General features: G+C 41.3%; 1 protein-coding gene across 1 annotated transcript; it reads left to right on the top strand.

Annotated features, from left to right (window-relative positions):
• Nucleotides 1-3,778: 3,778 nt before the first annotated feature.
• LOC139715663 (uncharacterized) lies at nt 3,779-16,507 on the top strand. The gene is made up of 2 exons (XM_071627219.1): nt 3,779-5,336; nt 15,537-16,507. Exons 1-2 carry the CDS (start codon nt 3,779-3,781, stop codon nt 16,505-16,507), a joined length of 2,529 nt encoding a protein of 842 aa, XP_071483320.1.
• Nucleotides 16,508-16,916: the final 409 nt, after the last annotated feature.

Below are 16,916 nucleotides of genomic sequence, written 5' to 3' on the forward strand. Positions count from 1 at the left end.
ATTGTTGTAGAATTACGTGCAGGGTAGCTGTAGCACAGAATCACATGCGAAATTGTAACCCATGAGAGGAAAATTTGATCAAGTTTTAGAGGGTTCCATTCATGAGGTTAGTAAAACGTCGGTCAAATGACATCGAATGTTACAAACTCCAAGGGTGCATTCGAGCACTCTCCTAAAGTGAACCGAACTGTACCAAACCTGCGCTAGAGGAACGGTCAAACACTTCTGAAGTGTCCTGTACCAAACCAAACAGAGCCAAAAGTGGACCACCTTCTGCAATGTGCTCCGAAAGGGTACCAAAAGGGTACCAAAAGTCTGCATGTGAAGAATGTGCGAACACACATACATCATAATGCAAAGAATTCTTCCTTTTTGTTTGGGACATCTGTAAGTAGTTCAAACACGACAGGTGAATGACCGTGTTGTTACAAAATGCGTGACCTCCTCTAAAAATTCATCAGAGGTGTGCTTTCTCCACAGAGAGCTTGAACGCTCCTAATCTGGCACAGTTCAGTATGGTTCGTTCTGGTTTGCTTTTGAGTGCTTGAAGGCACCCCAACTCATGATGTGGTCTCCTAGAACTGAACCAAAATGTTCCATGACATTTGCTCCTGCGACAATTGCTCCCATAAATCTACCAACAAACATTACCCCAACCCTAACCCTAATCCTCACACCAAACTAAACCTCAAACCCTATGACAATGCCAACCCTAATCCAAAGTCCTTGGAGAAAATAGGACGATTGTCGCAAGAGTAAATGTCATGTCATTGGCCTAGCATTATGTGGTTGTGAGCAAAATTAGCAATGTGTGACTCGCTGATGGCCACGTGTAGGCTGCTTGAGAACAATGATTTCCCCTTTTGTGTTTCATATGAATGGGAACCTCGAGGATGAACCTTTGTAAAGAATTGCACTGTATTCAAAGCACACTGTTCCGTCAGTAGGGCTAAGAATCTCCTTCGTCAGATAATGCTCTCATAGCGTAATGTGTTGCCATACTTCTTAGTGTGTTAATGGGATTTTGATGGGACTCTTTTAAAATTCGTAGAGGATTTAGGTTTGTAATAAAAAAAACCAAGAAATTGACATGAAATGGTTTGGTTTTTCTGTGATTTTATGTGTTTGGTCCTTTTTTATGATTCTTTTTTATGAGTTTTCGTGTGTCCGTGTGTGGTTATGTTGCTATACTCAATTCTTGGCTGGAGTAATCCTAGCCTGTATAATTCTCCAGGAAAAAAAAAAAGAAAAAAGGTTAGAAGTCCTTTACTTGTCTGACGTACTGAACCCCCCCCCCCCCCCATTATGGCTGATATAGACATTAAAACAGAACCCATACCGAACAGGTCTACAATGGTGGTGTGAAAACGTGCGACATAGCCCTTTATATTGGTCATAGTAAATCACCGACTTCTATTTCCATCTCTCTATAGAAAGGTGAGAAAGAAAGAAGTCACCGAATGACTGGTTAGGAATTGAAGCATAACTATCTGGCATTTATTTTGGCAGACAAATGACCACTCCTCCTCTTAGTATCAAACCAAGGAAGTTTAAGAGATTGAGTTCCCACTGGCTGTAATTATTCAAGCAGTTGACAGTTTTCTATTGATGTACAAAAGAATTCCACAGGTGCATTATGTGCCTTTGATGAGCGATGTTCGATGTCGCCGTCTTGCTGAGCAATCTGAGGATTCATTTTAAACGTGAACTTAATGTTGGCTATATTTTGCTTTTTTATCTATCAAATGAAAGGAAATCTCACTTCATGATAAAGCAATTTAAACAAGAGTCAATTCTGTCAAGAAATATTTGCAAAGTGTAAATCAGAGCTGTCTCATGTGAAAGTGTCTAAAACTGTACCCTCCTGGAAAGCCGATTTTGTCACTTTTGCACATTTTCGGCTTTGTGCCCGGGCATGCCCAGTTGAGAAATTTTCATTTCTATGTTGTCGTTTGCGCAATTTCTTTTCGCGCTCCCCCTGTCTTTACCATTATACACATCACCTAGCTTTTATTAGTAGGGGTAGCAAAAGTAATTGCCATCACAAAGACATAATTATCTACCTTAGAAAGTGGCTGGTGATTATGCAATGAGACACGAGTTAGTTGTCTTCTTATCTACCAGACCCAGTGTCGCACGTGCTCCATATATTTTCGAGTGGCGGCATCGAATGAGAGTTCGAAGGAAATAAGACAGTTGTGACTCCATTTTCTTGAACCTCCTTCACCAAACACAACACCGCACGGGAGTACATGATGAATTTTATAGAGAGAAGGTCATTTCTCGGTCACTCCTTGAAATATGAGGATCAGACATTATATTACGAAAACGATTCAAATCCATGAACGTTCACAGCAGACAAGGCGCACTGCAAGAGAATGAGAGAGGTGTGTATACGCGCTATTTTCAGTACGATGTGATCTGGGCCTCCATTTCCTTAAAAAAAGGTATAAAAATGCTATGATAGCATCTTTTCCTGGTATGCATGATAACGTCAAGAATCCAACTTCTGATTGGCTGTTGCTACATTTTAGCAAGAATTGCCTGATCCCCCAATGACTCTCTGATTGTCGAACGGACGAGACTGCGTCCCGCGGATTCTAATGTATGTGGTCTAAAAACTCCTTAGTTAAATCCCAAACTATACTCGGTTGTTGTCAAGTTTTGTCGGGTTTTTTTATTGATGGTGATATTAACGAGGAGAGGGGCTCTGCGCATAGCTTTCTATAAACAATCTTTAAACTCTCTACGATGATTGCTTCCATTATATCCAGTAAGCAGAGATAGAAATTGTGACGAATGATTTATTTTAGAATTATGTCATACCTTTTCTGTCAATCATTTAAGTGCACATCGTTATCACTTTGGTAATGTCTTACCATGCTCATTAGACTAAGAGGCTTTGAAAGATCTTAACATACACTCACTCAGAAAGAAAAAGGAAGCACTACTGAGGAGTCATTCCCTCGTTAGGTTGGAATAATCAGCTTCAATTAGCTTGCTGGGTTTGGGGTTGAGTCAGAGCCATCTCTTTGGAAAACATCTCATACGTGTTGCCATGCTGCATCCACAACATAAGCAATGAAACGGCCAAATTTCAGGCGGTCTGGCGTCATAATCAGCATTTTTGTGGATTCGTCAGTTGTTGCCCTATCCAACTCTCGATCCAAACTCTCCCTCTCTCTCTTTTCTACGATATCTCTATCCGAACGATGACAATAAGCGATTTGGCTGAAGTACCTCAATAATAGCAAAACCCATTGACGCTTTTTCTTATTTTCAGTCCATCGCGACTGCAACTCAAGCTTATTTCTTCACCACAAAATCGATGCCTCCGCGGCGGAGAGCTATCACAAAAGACGTCTGCTCGTTTGTTACCGCTCTTTTGCAGAGGCCAGCTATTTCGGCAACCTTTCCTCCACCCCTCGGCATTGTACTCGGCCGGCGAGTCAAATCAAGAGTGTGGACTCTCTGATCGCCTCCTCTTCTCCTCCCAGGATCTCACCAAATCTCGTTTCTTTAAAATGCACTGGAAAAGGAGATAAATTAACCTCTTATTTCAACTGTCATGAAGGACTTGATGTTTTCTCAGCATTGCTGATCTGAAGAAGCGGCTAAAAATAGGAAGTAGCCAGAAGACGAACGTTACAGAACAGGCGAAGCCGAGTCCTCGGGGAGAAGATAAAAGCTTTGTTAAGACATTTTCATCGATGGAAATTACTTGGGACCTAGTCGATGCAGTCTACGGGTATTAACGACACTTTTGGGGACATTTATCATGGCGGAAGTCTCTAAGACGAAAGAGACGAAAGATTTTGAAGAATGCGAACCGATCGACAAAAATGACTTTATTCCCTCACTGGACGATGCAATGACAATATTTGCCGAATACGACAACACCGTGTCTCTGTACACCCAGACTACAAGTGAGAGAGAAGAAAGATCTGTCGCCCCTGATCTTGAACTTTTCGTCGAGAGCCGCAAACTCTATTGTGAAAAGCTGCCAGAGGGTAGAAGTGGCGAGAATAAAGCCGTAATTTTGTTTACTAATTCTCTCAGATGCGTGGATCAGCTAGCAATCGATTCTCGTCGCATTCAGGCGAATAACATTCAGAATACAGTACCGCATTCAGTGAAAGAGTCAAGGAAAGACCATGAGACCACCTACAACAGGCCGCTAAACAAGGTCCCGGCAGGGGACAGACACTATCCGGACTGCGAAGTTGCCTGTAGCCAGACTGACGTGAATCCAGATAGAGAATCCAGCGGTGTGGTGTTGAGGAGGATCGGCGTAGAACCCGGTCCTTTCGGAGAGCAAGTGACAACACCAGGCCCCAACGAATCTCGGCAAAATCTAGCTGAGTCGAATAGAGACGGAAATAATGTCATAATGGTGCATACAGACAACGTGGATCGAGGGACTGGAAACACCGACAAAGTTCTTCACGGACACAACCATGGGATGACTAAAAGGCGACACTCGTCGGCTAACATGGCGGGGGATGATCTCATTGGTTTCGCTAAAAAGTTGTCTGCAAAGGGATCAAATGAAAAAGACTTCGTCAAATCGTCCCCAAGGAATGACATAGACAAGAATTTAGAAAACGGACTACCTTCAAGTGTTATGAAGAGCAGTAACAACAACAACGATTCAGACTTCATAGATTCTATGTCAAAGAAAAGTCCAAGACCTACAATCACTCCCCCGAGTCACGGGTCCGTGTCCTTACCAAACACGCCCAGGGATCCACCGCTCAACGACTCCAAGCCAACCCGTCGCCCTCGCCGCTACTCGCTGGCCGACATTAGTAACATGGGTCTGAGCGTCGTCCAGGACCAATCGTTTGCACGAGAAATCCGGCAGCACCAGCTACTGCTGCAAAACAAACACCGTCAACCACCGATATGCGAGCAATCCGACAAGGCCGACGTCGAAGAGACAAACGAATCAGCGTGCGCACCGTCAAAGACTGCGGACTTGACGTCGCCCGATGAGCGAGCACGCTACCTACAGCGGCGCCGGGCGTCCCAGGGTTCGATCCCGCACATCCTCCCCAATCTACATCTTCCGCGATCACCAAGCATCAGCAAAAGTTCCTCCTTGGAGACCGTGTCGACGGCGACACCACTGATCAGCGTCACCGTGGATGAAGAGGTGCCGTCGTCTCCAAAGCAATCTAGCGACGACTCCACGATGTCGAATGCCGAGAGCGAGAGACGCCTTGCCATGTATCGACGAAGTAAAAGACGGTCATCATGGGCGTGTACCGGAACTCATTCGAATGTCAAACCCATCTCAACGTTGACCCTTCTTCGAGAGACCTCTTACCACGGCGGTGAGTATAGTTTACAGTATAACTGTGAACTTACGTGTCATCTGCACTGTTGAAGTTCGCCTATATGAAAAGTGGCATATCAATATAGTGACTCCGGTTGATACCAACACACTTCCAACAGATTAAGCCATTTCAATGGAAAATATTATGCATCGTATTTTATTCATTTATCGTGCCGTGCCCAATTCATACCCAACGCGTCAAATTATTTCATTGCTAAAGGTTAACCCAACTGCCTGACTGAAAAGTATGAAACAATTCTCACTTTTGGGATTCTGTCACTTCTGGTGCATTCAAGATGTCATATCCTTCTACATCTGCATCAATAAAAAAAATAGAATGATTCTAGCCAAACGTTGTGTGAAGTAATTCAGAGTGCGTAACTTGGGTGTCGAGCAGCATTTTGTAACATATTCTAGTTGGAGAAACTGCCGCATGATTTTCACTACTTACTATCATGGTAGCTTTTATTTTTACCAAATGGATCTTTGTGATACTCTGTTTTGTAACCCAAACAGGTGTTATCATGTCTTCCGTCTTTTTTACGTAATGCTTCAAAGCCATGAACATCGAAACGCAAAAAGTGCACGTTTTTAATATCTTTGTCAAAATACAATTACAATTCAGTCCCTTTTCGTGCCTAAACTATAATGTAATACGAATATGCATGAACAATCTTCATATTTTGTTCGAAGGTTTGCGGGGTGAAGTAAATGAGGGAGAAAGATTTGCGGTGACACCATTGATGGTGTCACCGCAAATCTTTCTCCCTCAATCTTCATATTGATAATTATTGAGAAAGATCGAAAGTTTATTTGTATTTTGTGAGAAATAAGTATTAGGGTTATAAGAGATATAATTGATATAATAGACAAAAGAATTACAGTAAAACCGATGAAAGACTCCTCATGATTACATGTACTTGAATTACTTGAATGTCCTAAAAGCATCGCCATAAGGCAGGGGCGGATCCAGGAATTCCGTAAAGCGGCGCCCCTTTGATTACAAAATTAAAGGGGGCGCACGTGCCCCCCCCCCACCTGGATGCGCCACTGTAAAGATCAGCATTGCAAATTCCCCTGCCCCCTTAAAAAAATATAATATATATCCTGAAAATTAAAATGGTGTTATCACAGTGAAGCTTTGCCACAAGATGAATACTTGTGGTCAACGTTTGTAGAATCGAAGATAAAAACTGTTATCTTCTTCAATTTATTTAAAAGAATCGACTATTGTGGGCTTGCTAAGTATGCATAGTATCCGGCATATGAGTCGAGAAGGAAAACTAACAATAAAAGAAAAATCTCGACAGAAAACATGAAATTGATGACACCCTTATCCCATACAATTAAAAAAAAAAATTCAAATCTTTTCAAGATAATGTCAGAGACCGACTGAGAGGAAACGTGATTGGTTCACAGAACTCGAACTTGCAGAGAGAATGTAGTTGTCGATATCAGAACTGCGATGTATACTCGGCAGTTACAATACTTCTTGTATGAATCATTCTTGAAAACAGCTCAGTCTATCTGCTTGGCCATGGATGCTCGACAGAGTCTGTTTTAAGAACCACGACAACTCCGATTGATCCTTTCCAGAGACTTACTGAAGTTCTGGTATTATGAAAGGATTAGTCCTGAATGTGTAACATGTCCGGTCCTGTGCACTGTTCTGTGTTTTTATTAACCGCACAATAAGTAGACCGGAAGACCGACGATCTTTAACTCGACAAAGTAAATTTGACTCACTGGTCCGTAAGGATTGACAGCACTTGTCAAGAGAAAGTTCTTCCGGTATAGACAAATTTAAAGCCAAATTCTTTGTAGATATTTCGTCATAAAAAGATGAAATGAAAAAATGAAATCAAAGTTAGACTTACAAATACGCAAGTTTAATAATAAAGGAGCAACTGGTTTGGACAGACCAAACGCTGACTTGTGATCGGATACGTGATAACATTCCTCGTAATATTTTTTCTCACTTTCAAAACTAAGATAACGTAATGATTATAAGGAAAAAGAATTTGGACCCGTGGCTTCTGATCTTCAAACAGGCTTTTTAAAGTCATTTTATTACTGCTTGAACAGGCATACTTAAGGGACAGCGTGAACTTGTGCGTGATGCATGGGCAAGACTGAAAAATGTTGGACAAATTAGTGAGTCCTATTTATCGCTATGTTTTGGAGAACGCACGATACAGCTAAACATACTTATTGAGTATATCACAAAGTGTGTTACAAGTGAATCGTGGCGTGGAAACATTATGGAATACGGCGAGGCGTAGATGTCGTGTGATACACGTGTAATGGCATGTGCTGTTTATTTCTTGTAAAAAAAAACAAGGAACAATGATGACGACTTATATCAGTTGCGATTCAAAAAGCCCCTCTTCTGTATCCACAATACGTCTAACCATTGAATTCACGGTTATTCAGTTGGTCGTATTTTCATGCAAGACGGAGAATGAACAGCGGATGTATGCAAATTACTCGCTTCATCGAGGAGCAGTTATATGCATTACTTACGCCTCGAGTGTCATTTTTGAAACCCTTTTTGTCGCGATTGATGACAAGAGAATACAGAAAAATCAGTATAGTCTTGTCCCGCAGACCTTGAGCGAACCTGTTTTTACCTTGGACAACTGACGTACAAGGATACCGCAGTACGTGTTTCGTGCACCACTTCCAATCAATCCATCAGACAATCCACTTCTTCTTTTTCTTTACTTCTTTTTTTTTGTCTATTCAGTTGTATTTGATGGTCAGATATATATTACTATTATGCTTTTCTTTTCCACAGCATGACGTTTCTTCCAGGTTTACGAACTGATGTTTCTTATCTATACATAATGCCTTTTTCTGCCTTTCATCTGTATATTCATATATCTTGATAACTGTTGTTCTGTTTTGTTTTTTTCTTTTTGTTGGTAATCACTTCATTCAGTTCATCTAGTTATACAATCTACGTAGGCCCTACTTATTCGTTCATGTTTCAGTAAGTGATGATGCTATAGCAAGACCGATTAAACCGTCGTAGGCCTACATCATCATGCATGTATTGTTTGATGAAATATAATGGAATGAGTTGAATACAGAGGTAAGAGGAAGTGTGAGCATAATAACTTATAATAGATAGGTGAACTTGGGAAAAATAAGAAAACAGAATAGATGCGAGTTGATATTTTCGTCATATCAGAAGCAATAAGGCTAATCGAATCAGAGATACGATGCGACTTTAACGGACAGACCACATCAGTTACTTCAATGACATCATAACTATATCATTTATCCCTTCCTGATTCCATTCCACGTGGAGTTTGAGAATATTGTTATCTTGAGGATCTTCGAGTGATATCGTCCTTACTTTTTTATTGGAAGTAAGCTATGGACATGCCATATACCTGGGATTTTTGTAATGAGCAATACGCCCCCCCCCCCAAAAAAAAAAATATATATATATATACATCCCTGTCCCATGCATCATAGACCAATAAGAGACGAATCTGAGTCTAAAATGCAAACATTCTCACCTACTAAATGTTCCACCTTTTGCAAGTGGAAACACACTCATAACTCAATATTGCATTCTCCAAACAGTTAAATGTAAAAAAACAAACAAACAGTAATTTCGTTTGATTTCCGTAAGAAAATAACAATATTTTCTGCATTCAGAAACGGCAGAAGTCTGCCCTCAACATGGGGAGGGGGAGGCAAAAGATAAGTTGGGATCATCGCCAAGGGTCTGAATATCAGGCTAAGTCGATCAATACGAAGCTACTCCGACTTCTTGCCAGTCCATTAACCAGTAACCACCCTGTTTCTGCCAGTAGCTTCTCGGATCGATGTTGTGCAGCTAACTATTGTGATCAAATCACAAACTCGTTTCGATCATGACACATAGGGATTATCGAGGGGATTAGAGGTATTCTTGCCCGGTTGAATGGGGAAAATTTATCGCAATGTCGTCGTTTGCAACAATTTCGATTTATCCCATCTTCACGGGCGAACTTCTCAAGGCCTCGGTCCGTGGCGTTTTATTGGAGTCGTATCGGACCAGACCTGCAGACGCCATTTTATCAGCACAAACTATAATTATATCATCATAATTGAAAGGGGGTGAAATGTTTTTCACTGATTAGCTATATGAGACTTCCTCAGATTGCATACATGCTTTAGATTTGGCCACAAGTAGGGCAACATTTATTCCATCGTTGTTTTATTTGAGTAAGACTATGATGAGAAGCAACAAACCAATAAGCTTAGATTAGAAATGTTCAACTAGGGGAAATCAACAAGCGAGCGATGCTTGATTTAGCATGCATTTTCTTCAGTTGCACTGATGATCATGCATGATTTGAGTTTTGATTGATCAAATAATTTGTGAAAAACGGATAAGTTTCGCTAGATCAGCCAAACGCAAAGAAAGAAAGAAAAAGAAACAAATTTATATGATCTATGTTGTTGTTTTGTGTGTGTGTGTGTGTGTGTGTGTGTGTGTGTGTTTGCTCGCTCAAGTCTGAAAGAAATAAGATACATTTTTAATTTGTCGTCAAATGAGGCAAAAATATAAGTTTCCAACTTAAAAACTTACTGCAAAGTACGTTTCCATTGTGGATTTTCCCCAATAGATAGATAGATAGATGGATAGATAGATAGATAGATAAATAGATAGATAGATAGATACTAGTCTTTATGTAAAGGCAAATCATATTCATATCTGAAAACACAATGATATGCAGTTTTGGGAGAGATTTATTTAAGTCCAAAATAAAAATTACATCGATAGTAATTACAACAACAACAACAATGATGATAATAATATAATAATAATGATAATAATAATGATAATAATGATAATGATGATGATAATGATAATAACAATGATAGTAATGATGTAAATGATAATAAATAGTGATAATGATGATAAAAAGAAATGAATGACTTTATCCATTATTCCATTAACTTCTATAAGTTGAACAATAAGTCTGATATTTAATATCCTTTGTATACATATTTGTAGCGAGTGGTACGGTTTGTTTTTGTCTTTGTTTTCTGCTATATCTAACAGCAGCAGTGTAATTAAACATACAGATTAGAAGATCGATACCAAGAAAATGTGACGCTATTGTCTATGGTCCTGACACACAACCTTAAGTATACTCGTCCGCATGCTTGCTTCATGTCTTGAGACTGGCGACCTTAATAGTCATGTTCTGAAGTCATCATGGATAGCTTTGTAGTGTCCTGTAATCCGCCCCCACAAATCATTGCCTGCTGAATGAGGGTGACGCGTAAGTTAGCTCCATAGGGTATGGAAAGCATTTAAAGATCCAATTCCGATAAAGATGGCATAATAACTGTTGCAGTTTCTTTCAAAGTTTAACAATAAATTGTCATGAATCGTTATTAAGTTTGTGTACAGGGGGTGGTACGTGTTGCAATAACAGCACCGTCGAAAATGCGTGGCCTTATACAGCGACATGAGACGACTCTCTTTAGATGTGTAAAAATACATTGTATCTATATAAAGGTGACGCCACATTGTTGAAGCATTTATGAGCAGATAAGGCATAACCGGCCTCCTCATCCCATTTTCCTCTCTCCCTCTTCCCTCTTTTTCTCCTCACTTTCCTGTTCACTGTCCTATAAATATCTCTCTTAGATCAGGGAGGTGACAACTCTCTTCTCAGATACATTTATATGCACATGATTGTGGCGTCACACTGTCCCGAAATTGACACAGGATGGCAATACTAATGCGGAATTCTCATTTTCGTACGAAGTTGGCCCCGAACATTGTCAAACGTATGGTGCTCACACAGGGTCACACGATGGTACCCGAACCACCCACAAAGGCTATAGAAGACACACGAAGATGTGAATCTTTTTGCAAGAAGTTTACCCGAAGGACTCGCGGAGGAAATAACACAACGCATGGCTACTACAAGGTTTTGCCGCCGCTTTCGAAGTTTCTGCGGAAGCCTGAGAAACTCCATCGGCTTACGATGCCTTTACGAATGACCCGATGTTTATACGATCATAGTCGAATATGAGAATATGAATAATTGTGTGTCCATCTTTGCTCACAATTTCGAGAGGGATGACGCCTGCTGTCGGGAATTATTTGTTCAGAAATAGACATTTTCTGTAATGTATTACAATGATAGTGGATAATAATTTTCGTACAGCCTAGGGAAGCACTTCGTTCATCTGCTATCTCCATTTAAGTTCCACTGGCAGAAATTCACTTTGTGGTTATTAAGGGCAACTTCTGAGAACAAAGCATACATAGAATATTTGAGTACTCTATGGAAACCTATGTCAACTGCATATCCCACATCGCTTATTTCCTGGAGTTCGTTCCATCACAATGCTTGTATAACTGTACTCATGCGGCCTACATGAGCAAGGACATCTATTGTGTACGTAGGCCTGTCCAACCACTTGCTCTTTTCTACCCAACACCTATCCAAGTCAGTCATATTATCATCATCATCATCATCATCATTATTATCATTACCATCATCATCGTCATCATCATCATCCTCACACAAACGAAGACGGATGTCCATAACACAGTGATAAACCTCACTCCCTTATGAGGGGGTAGCCAAGATGAAATGCTTCGCTATATTTCCTTTTTCCCTGTTCATTTAATGAGTGATACGCCGAAGCCGAAGGATAGGGTCTACAATTGGTGGCCCTGAAGGGGCATCTTCAATCTAGATGTTACAAAGGGGGTTTGTCGCCTTGGTGAATCAACAAGTGTCTCGGTATTGTGTTCAGAGCAGTGGGCTCATTGTATGTTCAATGGCATCATTGAACATTCACAAAGAGGAAGAAAAAGGAAAAACAAAAGCAAACGTCGTGTTGTGTGGGTTCACTAAAGCCATGTCACCCTATTGCAGTGTTGTCACTGGTATCGTGACAGCTCAAACAAAGCACAGCTAGCCTTGGCCTGGATTCGCTGTGACTGAAACACATTCGTGTCACTGAATGATCAGATGCTATACTTTCGTCTCGGCTGCATATTATACAGTATATACTTATAATATGCGTGTGTGTACGTATGTGTATATATGTAGGTTTGTGTTTTTGTATGTGATGTAGTTCCTGTGGTTTATATTTATCAGTCGAACGCATGACTCTACAGGAATTATCAAGTTTGATATTCATCATTGTGATGATATGAATGAAATCTCAATAAAGATTATGGGACACTTAATCGGACCACGCCCTAGAGAGCAATCCACTCGACGTTGATTGAAATATAGAGTAAAATCAAATAAAAATACTGGAAGATTCATGAAAATTGGACATGACGTAAGCAAGTTGTAATGTTTCATGTTGTAAAGTTTCGTGTGATTTCATTGGACAGTGATATTGGACACAGCAATTTAAGGATATTGTGCAAATTAGATGATTTGATGATAGATTCATACACTTAGAATTCGTATTGCGAAAGGTCGAGTGGCTTCTAACTATGCGATTACAATGAGGCCATTTCAATGTAGGATCATCGTAGATGCATCATACATGTGGCAGGTCCACGGTTTCACTAGATCGTCTTCGACACGCTACCGATACCGCGCTGGATTTGAGATCCTGCTGCACAATGTGGATTGAGATATGAGTTTACAATAATTGTTCTGTATTCCTGCTTACTCCCTCTAATACTTCGAGGGGTGCTTTGTCAAACTATGTCGAAGCTAACTGTCAGACGATCAGCTATCATTACGTGATGTGACAAGAAGCAAGAAATCGTCAATCGTATCGCCTGCATGTACCCCGGGAAATATTTACTGTCACATTTGCCCTTCTTCTTTCCTCTTCCTGCCTTTCTTGGTGAACCCATCCTAAAGTCAGCTGAAACTACATTATTTATGCGATCGGATGATGAGAGTTTGGAATGAATGGGGGTGTTTGAAAAGTTTGAAAAGAGATTGATAATGTGTCAAAAACAGTTTGATTGTGAGACGGTAATACACAAACACCTGTCTGAAGCCGAGGGTATAGGTTATAAAAAGTGCTATACATAGTCTGCCTTTCTATGGTTTCCTTTGACCGGGTTCCATATAATGAGTGTCGAGAATAGAAAAGGGGCAGTGGAAAATAGCCAGACGTAAATAATCACCACAACAATAGTAGCACAGTAATGATCACTTGGTGGAGACAGCATGTAGTGTTAATAGAACCACGAGGGAGGGAGAGCTCTCCCACTAGCCAACCTGCCTGATGAAACTTTCAACTTGCATACACCAGTTCAGAGTTAGCTCAAGAGCACCCTGGGTAACAATTAATGACCTTTATTTTTTTTCTTTTTTCAGTAGACTAGGTATTTCACTCGTTTTAGAAACGATAATGCCGAAGTTTGTCCGACGTATTTATAGATCCATCAATCATGTTCAAACAAAGGAAGAACTTGAGTGTGGCCAGAGTGGTCTGTCAATTAACGCCCTGGAATGTATCTAGTTCATTATTTTGCATTGAACATATTAGCAATCGCTTTCTATTGATATTGCTGAATGCCAATTTTTCCGTCAGGTGGTTGTACTGGCAAGCACCATTTACACGGATTACTTGAATAATCGTATCATCCTAGATTTTTATCTCTGTGAATTAAAAAAAAAAGCATGCCCTATAGACCCTGTTGGTATGAATGACTTTTTACTGCTCATGTGCAACATGCGCAAAGTGGAACCCTGGACTGGTTTGATTAGTTTGCTTGCCTGTTATTGCCCACTTTTTGTGTGCCGACAAGGAGCCTTTCCGTCTGCCTCAGTTGAAGACCACGTAGCATTGTAGACGCCTGAATTTCTTGTAGTCATTTTCTTTCTTTCTTTCTTTCTTTCTTTTTGCATGAAGGCATATCCATTTGTTTTGCTTGCTCATCATTTTCACATTGGTCATTCGCTTGCCACAATTTCGCAATTACGATTGTGATGGTTTGAAAAAAAAAATGATGCTAACATCACTTTTTTAAACAGGTGAATATAATGAAGACAGATCCACTGGCAGCGGTGTCCAAAGAATGTACTTTTCCATGGGCAGTAGGTCACCTAACTCGAACAATAAAACCAATTATGTTTCTCATGTCAATCTATTGATTTTTTGTGTTGTTGTTGGGATTTTTTTTTTTTTCGTCGACAAGTCAAACCTGGTGTAATAGCAAAGATAGAGGTCGTGAGCAGGCATGACACCTTTTGTCTAGGTGTGATTTAATTTGCTGCTGACCTCCCTTGGAGGCTGAGAAAACCCATCGTGAGCAAGACACCGGCATCTTTCTTGATCGATGCATTGTGCGCCAGACGGGGCCTTTTCGCGCGAGGCTATTGAGGTTGGATGTGATTTGCGTCATTGCTGATGTGGCGTCGTTATTAGAATTCTTTGCCTTGCTAAAATCTCTACGATGAGTTAACCAACGCAAATGCACGAAGGTCGTCGTGTTTATCACCCCGTTCCTATGGCTACGGAAAGTTTAGTATTGGTGCCGCCGAGAAAACTACATGAACATTTCTTCACCTTCACGACCTTTCCATCAGGTCCCAAAAGTCAAAATAGGCAAAGTATAAGATCTTGTCTTTTCGAGCTCCTAGGTACTAGAAGGCGAGATGTAAGATGGCGCTTCTCGATTTCTCCGGTCCAAGAAGACAAGAAAGTGAGTTGTGAGATTTCGTCTTCTCGATTTCTGGGCTCCGCGAAGGTGAGATCTACATCTCCACTTCTCGGTTTCTCGAAGACGAGATCTAACAACTCCTTTTTTTCACCTTCTTTGACCCAAGAAATTGAGAAGACGCGACCTCATATCTCGCCCTCTCGAGTTCTCGGACCCGAAAAGTCAAGAAGACAAGACCTTATACGTATCCGCCCTCCTCTCAAACCCCCCCCCCCTTCTCTCTCTCTCTCTCTCTCTTCAAAGATGGAACCAGAGGGATAAAGGGGTTAATGGCCTCCATGATGCTGATATCCAAATGCAAGAATTATGGTTCTTCTTCATAGTTATTCACGTCATCTTTTTTTTTTTCAATTGTAAAAACCACAATAAAAATCACAATTTCTCGTAGGTCTACCTAATCATATACAATTGTAGTGAAAATCACTGTAAAATCAATTAAACAGCACCACAGCTCACTAAAATCGTGTAAGGTCGAAACATTATGTAAGTGACGTGTTTTCTATCTTTTCTCTTCACTTGTTACAGGATCTGAGCCATCGTTGAAGGCGTATCACGACCCTTACAGGCTCACTGTTCATTTCATCACAGACCCCGGTCAGTCGGACAAGCTTCGCAACCTTCTCCGGCCTCTGACGAAGGCGATCGTATCTCGACTCGCCATCTTTAACTACGCCGAGCGCAGTGTGAACGCATCCGTCCTTCCACCCGACGATGACCAGAACAGTATCTTGGCTCTCGCCATCGTCGTGTTCATCGAGGAGGAGGTCGGTGCCGATCGTCTGGTCGGCGTCCAACGGTACCTGCAGCATGAACCATGGGCACTGCACCACCGTTCCGAGCTAGGTCCCAACGCGGCACCGTATCCTACTAATAACCAGGACTACTATGCACACGCTGACAATATGCCGCTCTGGGCAGTCCGACAAGTACACTGCGGCAAGGATCGCCTGCGATGTCAGCTCTTTGTCTCCGACGAACACTGGATCGGCATGATGCAGCTGTATGCCACCCTCCTCGGCCACGGCGTCCAGTACCAAAGGGAAGATTTCTGCTATTTCGTGGTCTACGAGAGCGTCGAACGCAATCTCGAAATCCAGTTAGCTCTGAAACGATTGCCAGCCGCCTATACGCCACTTCCCTTAGAGGACGTCATCCTGCAATTCAAAGTCGACGACATCGGCCTACTAGTACCAATCCTGCCCAATGTCTGTAGTCCGATCAGCGAGAAGCGATGGCAGACGACCGACTTGGACGGCAACAAGATTCTCCTCCTCCTCCGAAAGAGCGACAAGAGCGGAAGGTCGACCCCGTGTCGCTCCGAGGCCGGCGATGTTTCAGTGTCCCCTGCGTTATCCGGCGTAAGCAGCAATGGCAGTGACGAATCCGTGTCGACGTCCGATAATGAACGACATGGACCGACACGTCAACGTGGTAATCATCGCCATCTCCGTAAACACTCAGCGCGACGTAACAGAGACTTGACGACTACTGTATGATGAACTTTAACCTCCCAATGCAACACAAAACGTCATATTAAGATTTCGCAAAAGCGGATGATCAGTGGTTAGTAGAAAAGATGGCGCTGTGGCTATTTGAATGCTTTAAACTATTTTTGATCAATTTCATGCCAATTTTCATTTTGCTGCTACTACTGATAGTTGCCTTAAATGTTGTATTTATTGTCCCCGACACATTTAGTTCTGTAGCTTTTGACACACAGAATTAGCTATCAGAATAAAAATAATATGGCAATTTGACAACGCATGATGCCACAGTAAATAGATATAGTGAAATATACTGAAATTATACATAATCCCCCAGCAGCAAAAGTGCATGTCTCATTCTGTGGAACAATGTGAGATCGTGTTGCTCACAGCGAAGTTTGATGTGATTGTCTGAATGTGA

Source organism: Diadema antillarum, unplaced genomic scaffold, assembly GCF_040938485.1.
Source record: "Diadema antillarum isolate AM-2024a unplaced genomic scaffold, OU_Dant_1.0 scf00000053, whole genome shotgun sequence".
NCBI lineage: Eukaryota > Metazoa > Echinodermata > Echinoidea > Diadematoida > Diadematidae > Diadema > Diadema antillarum.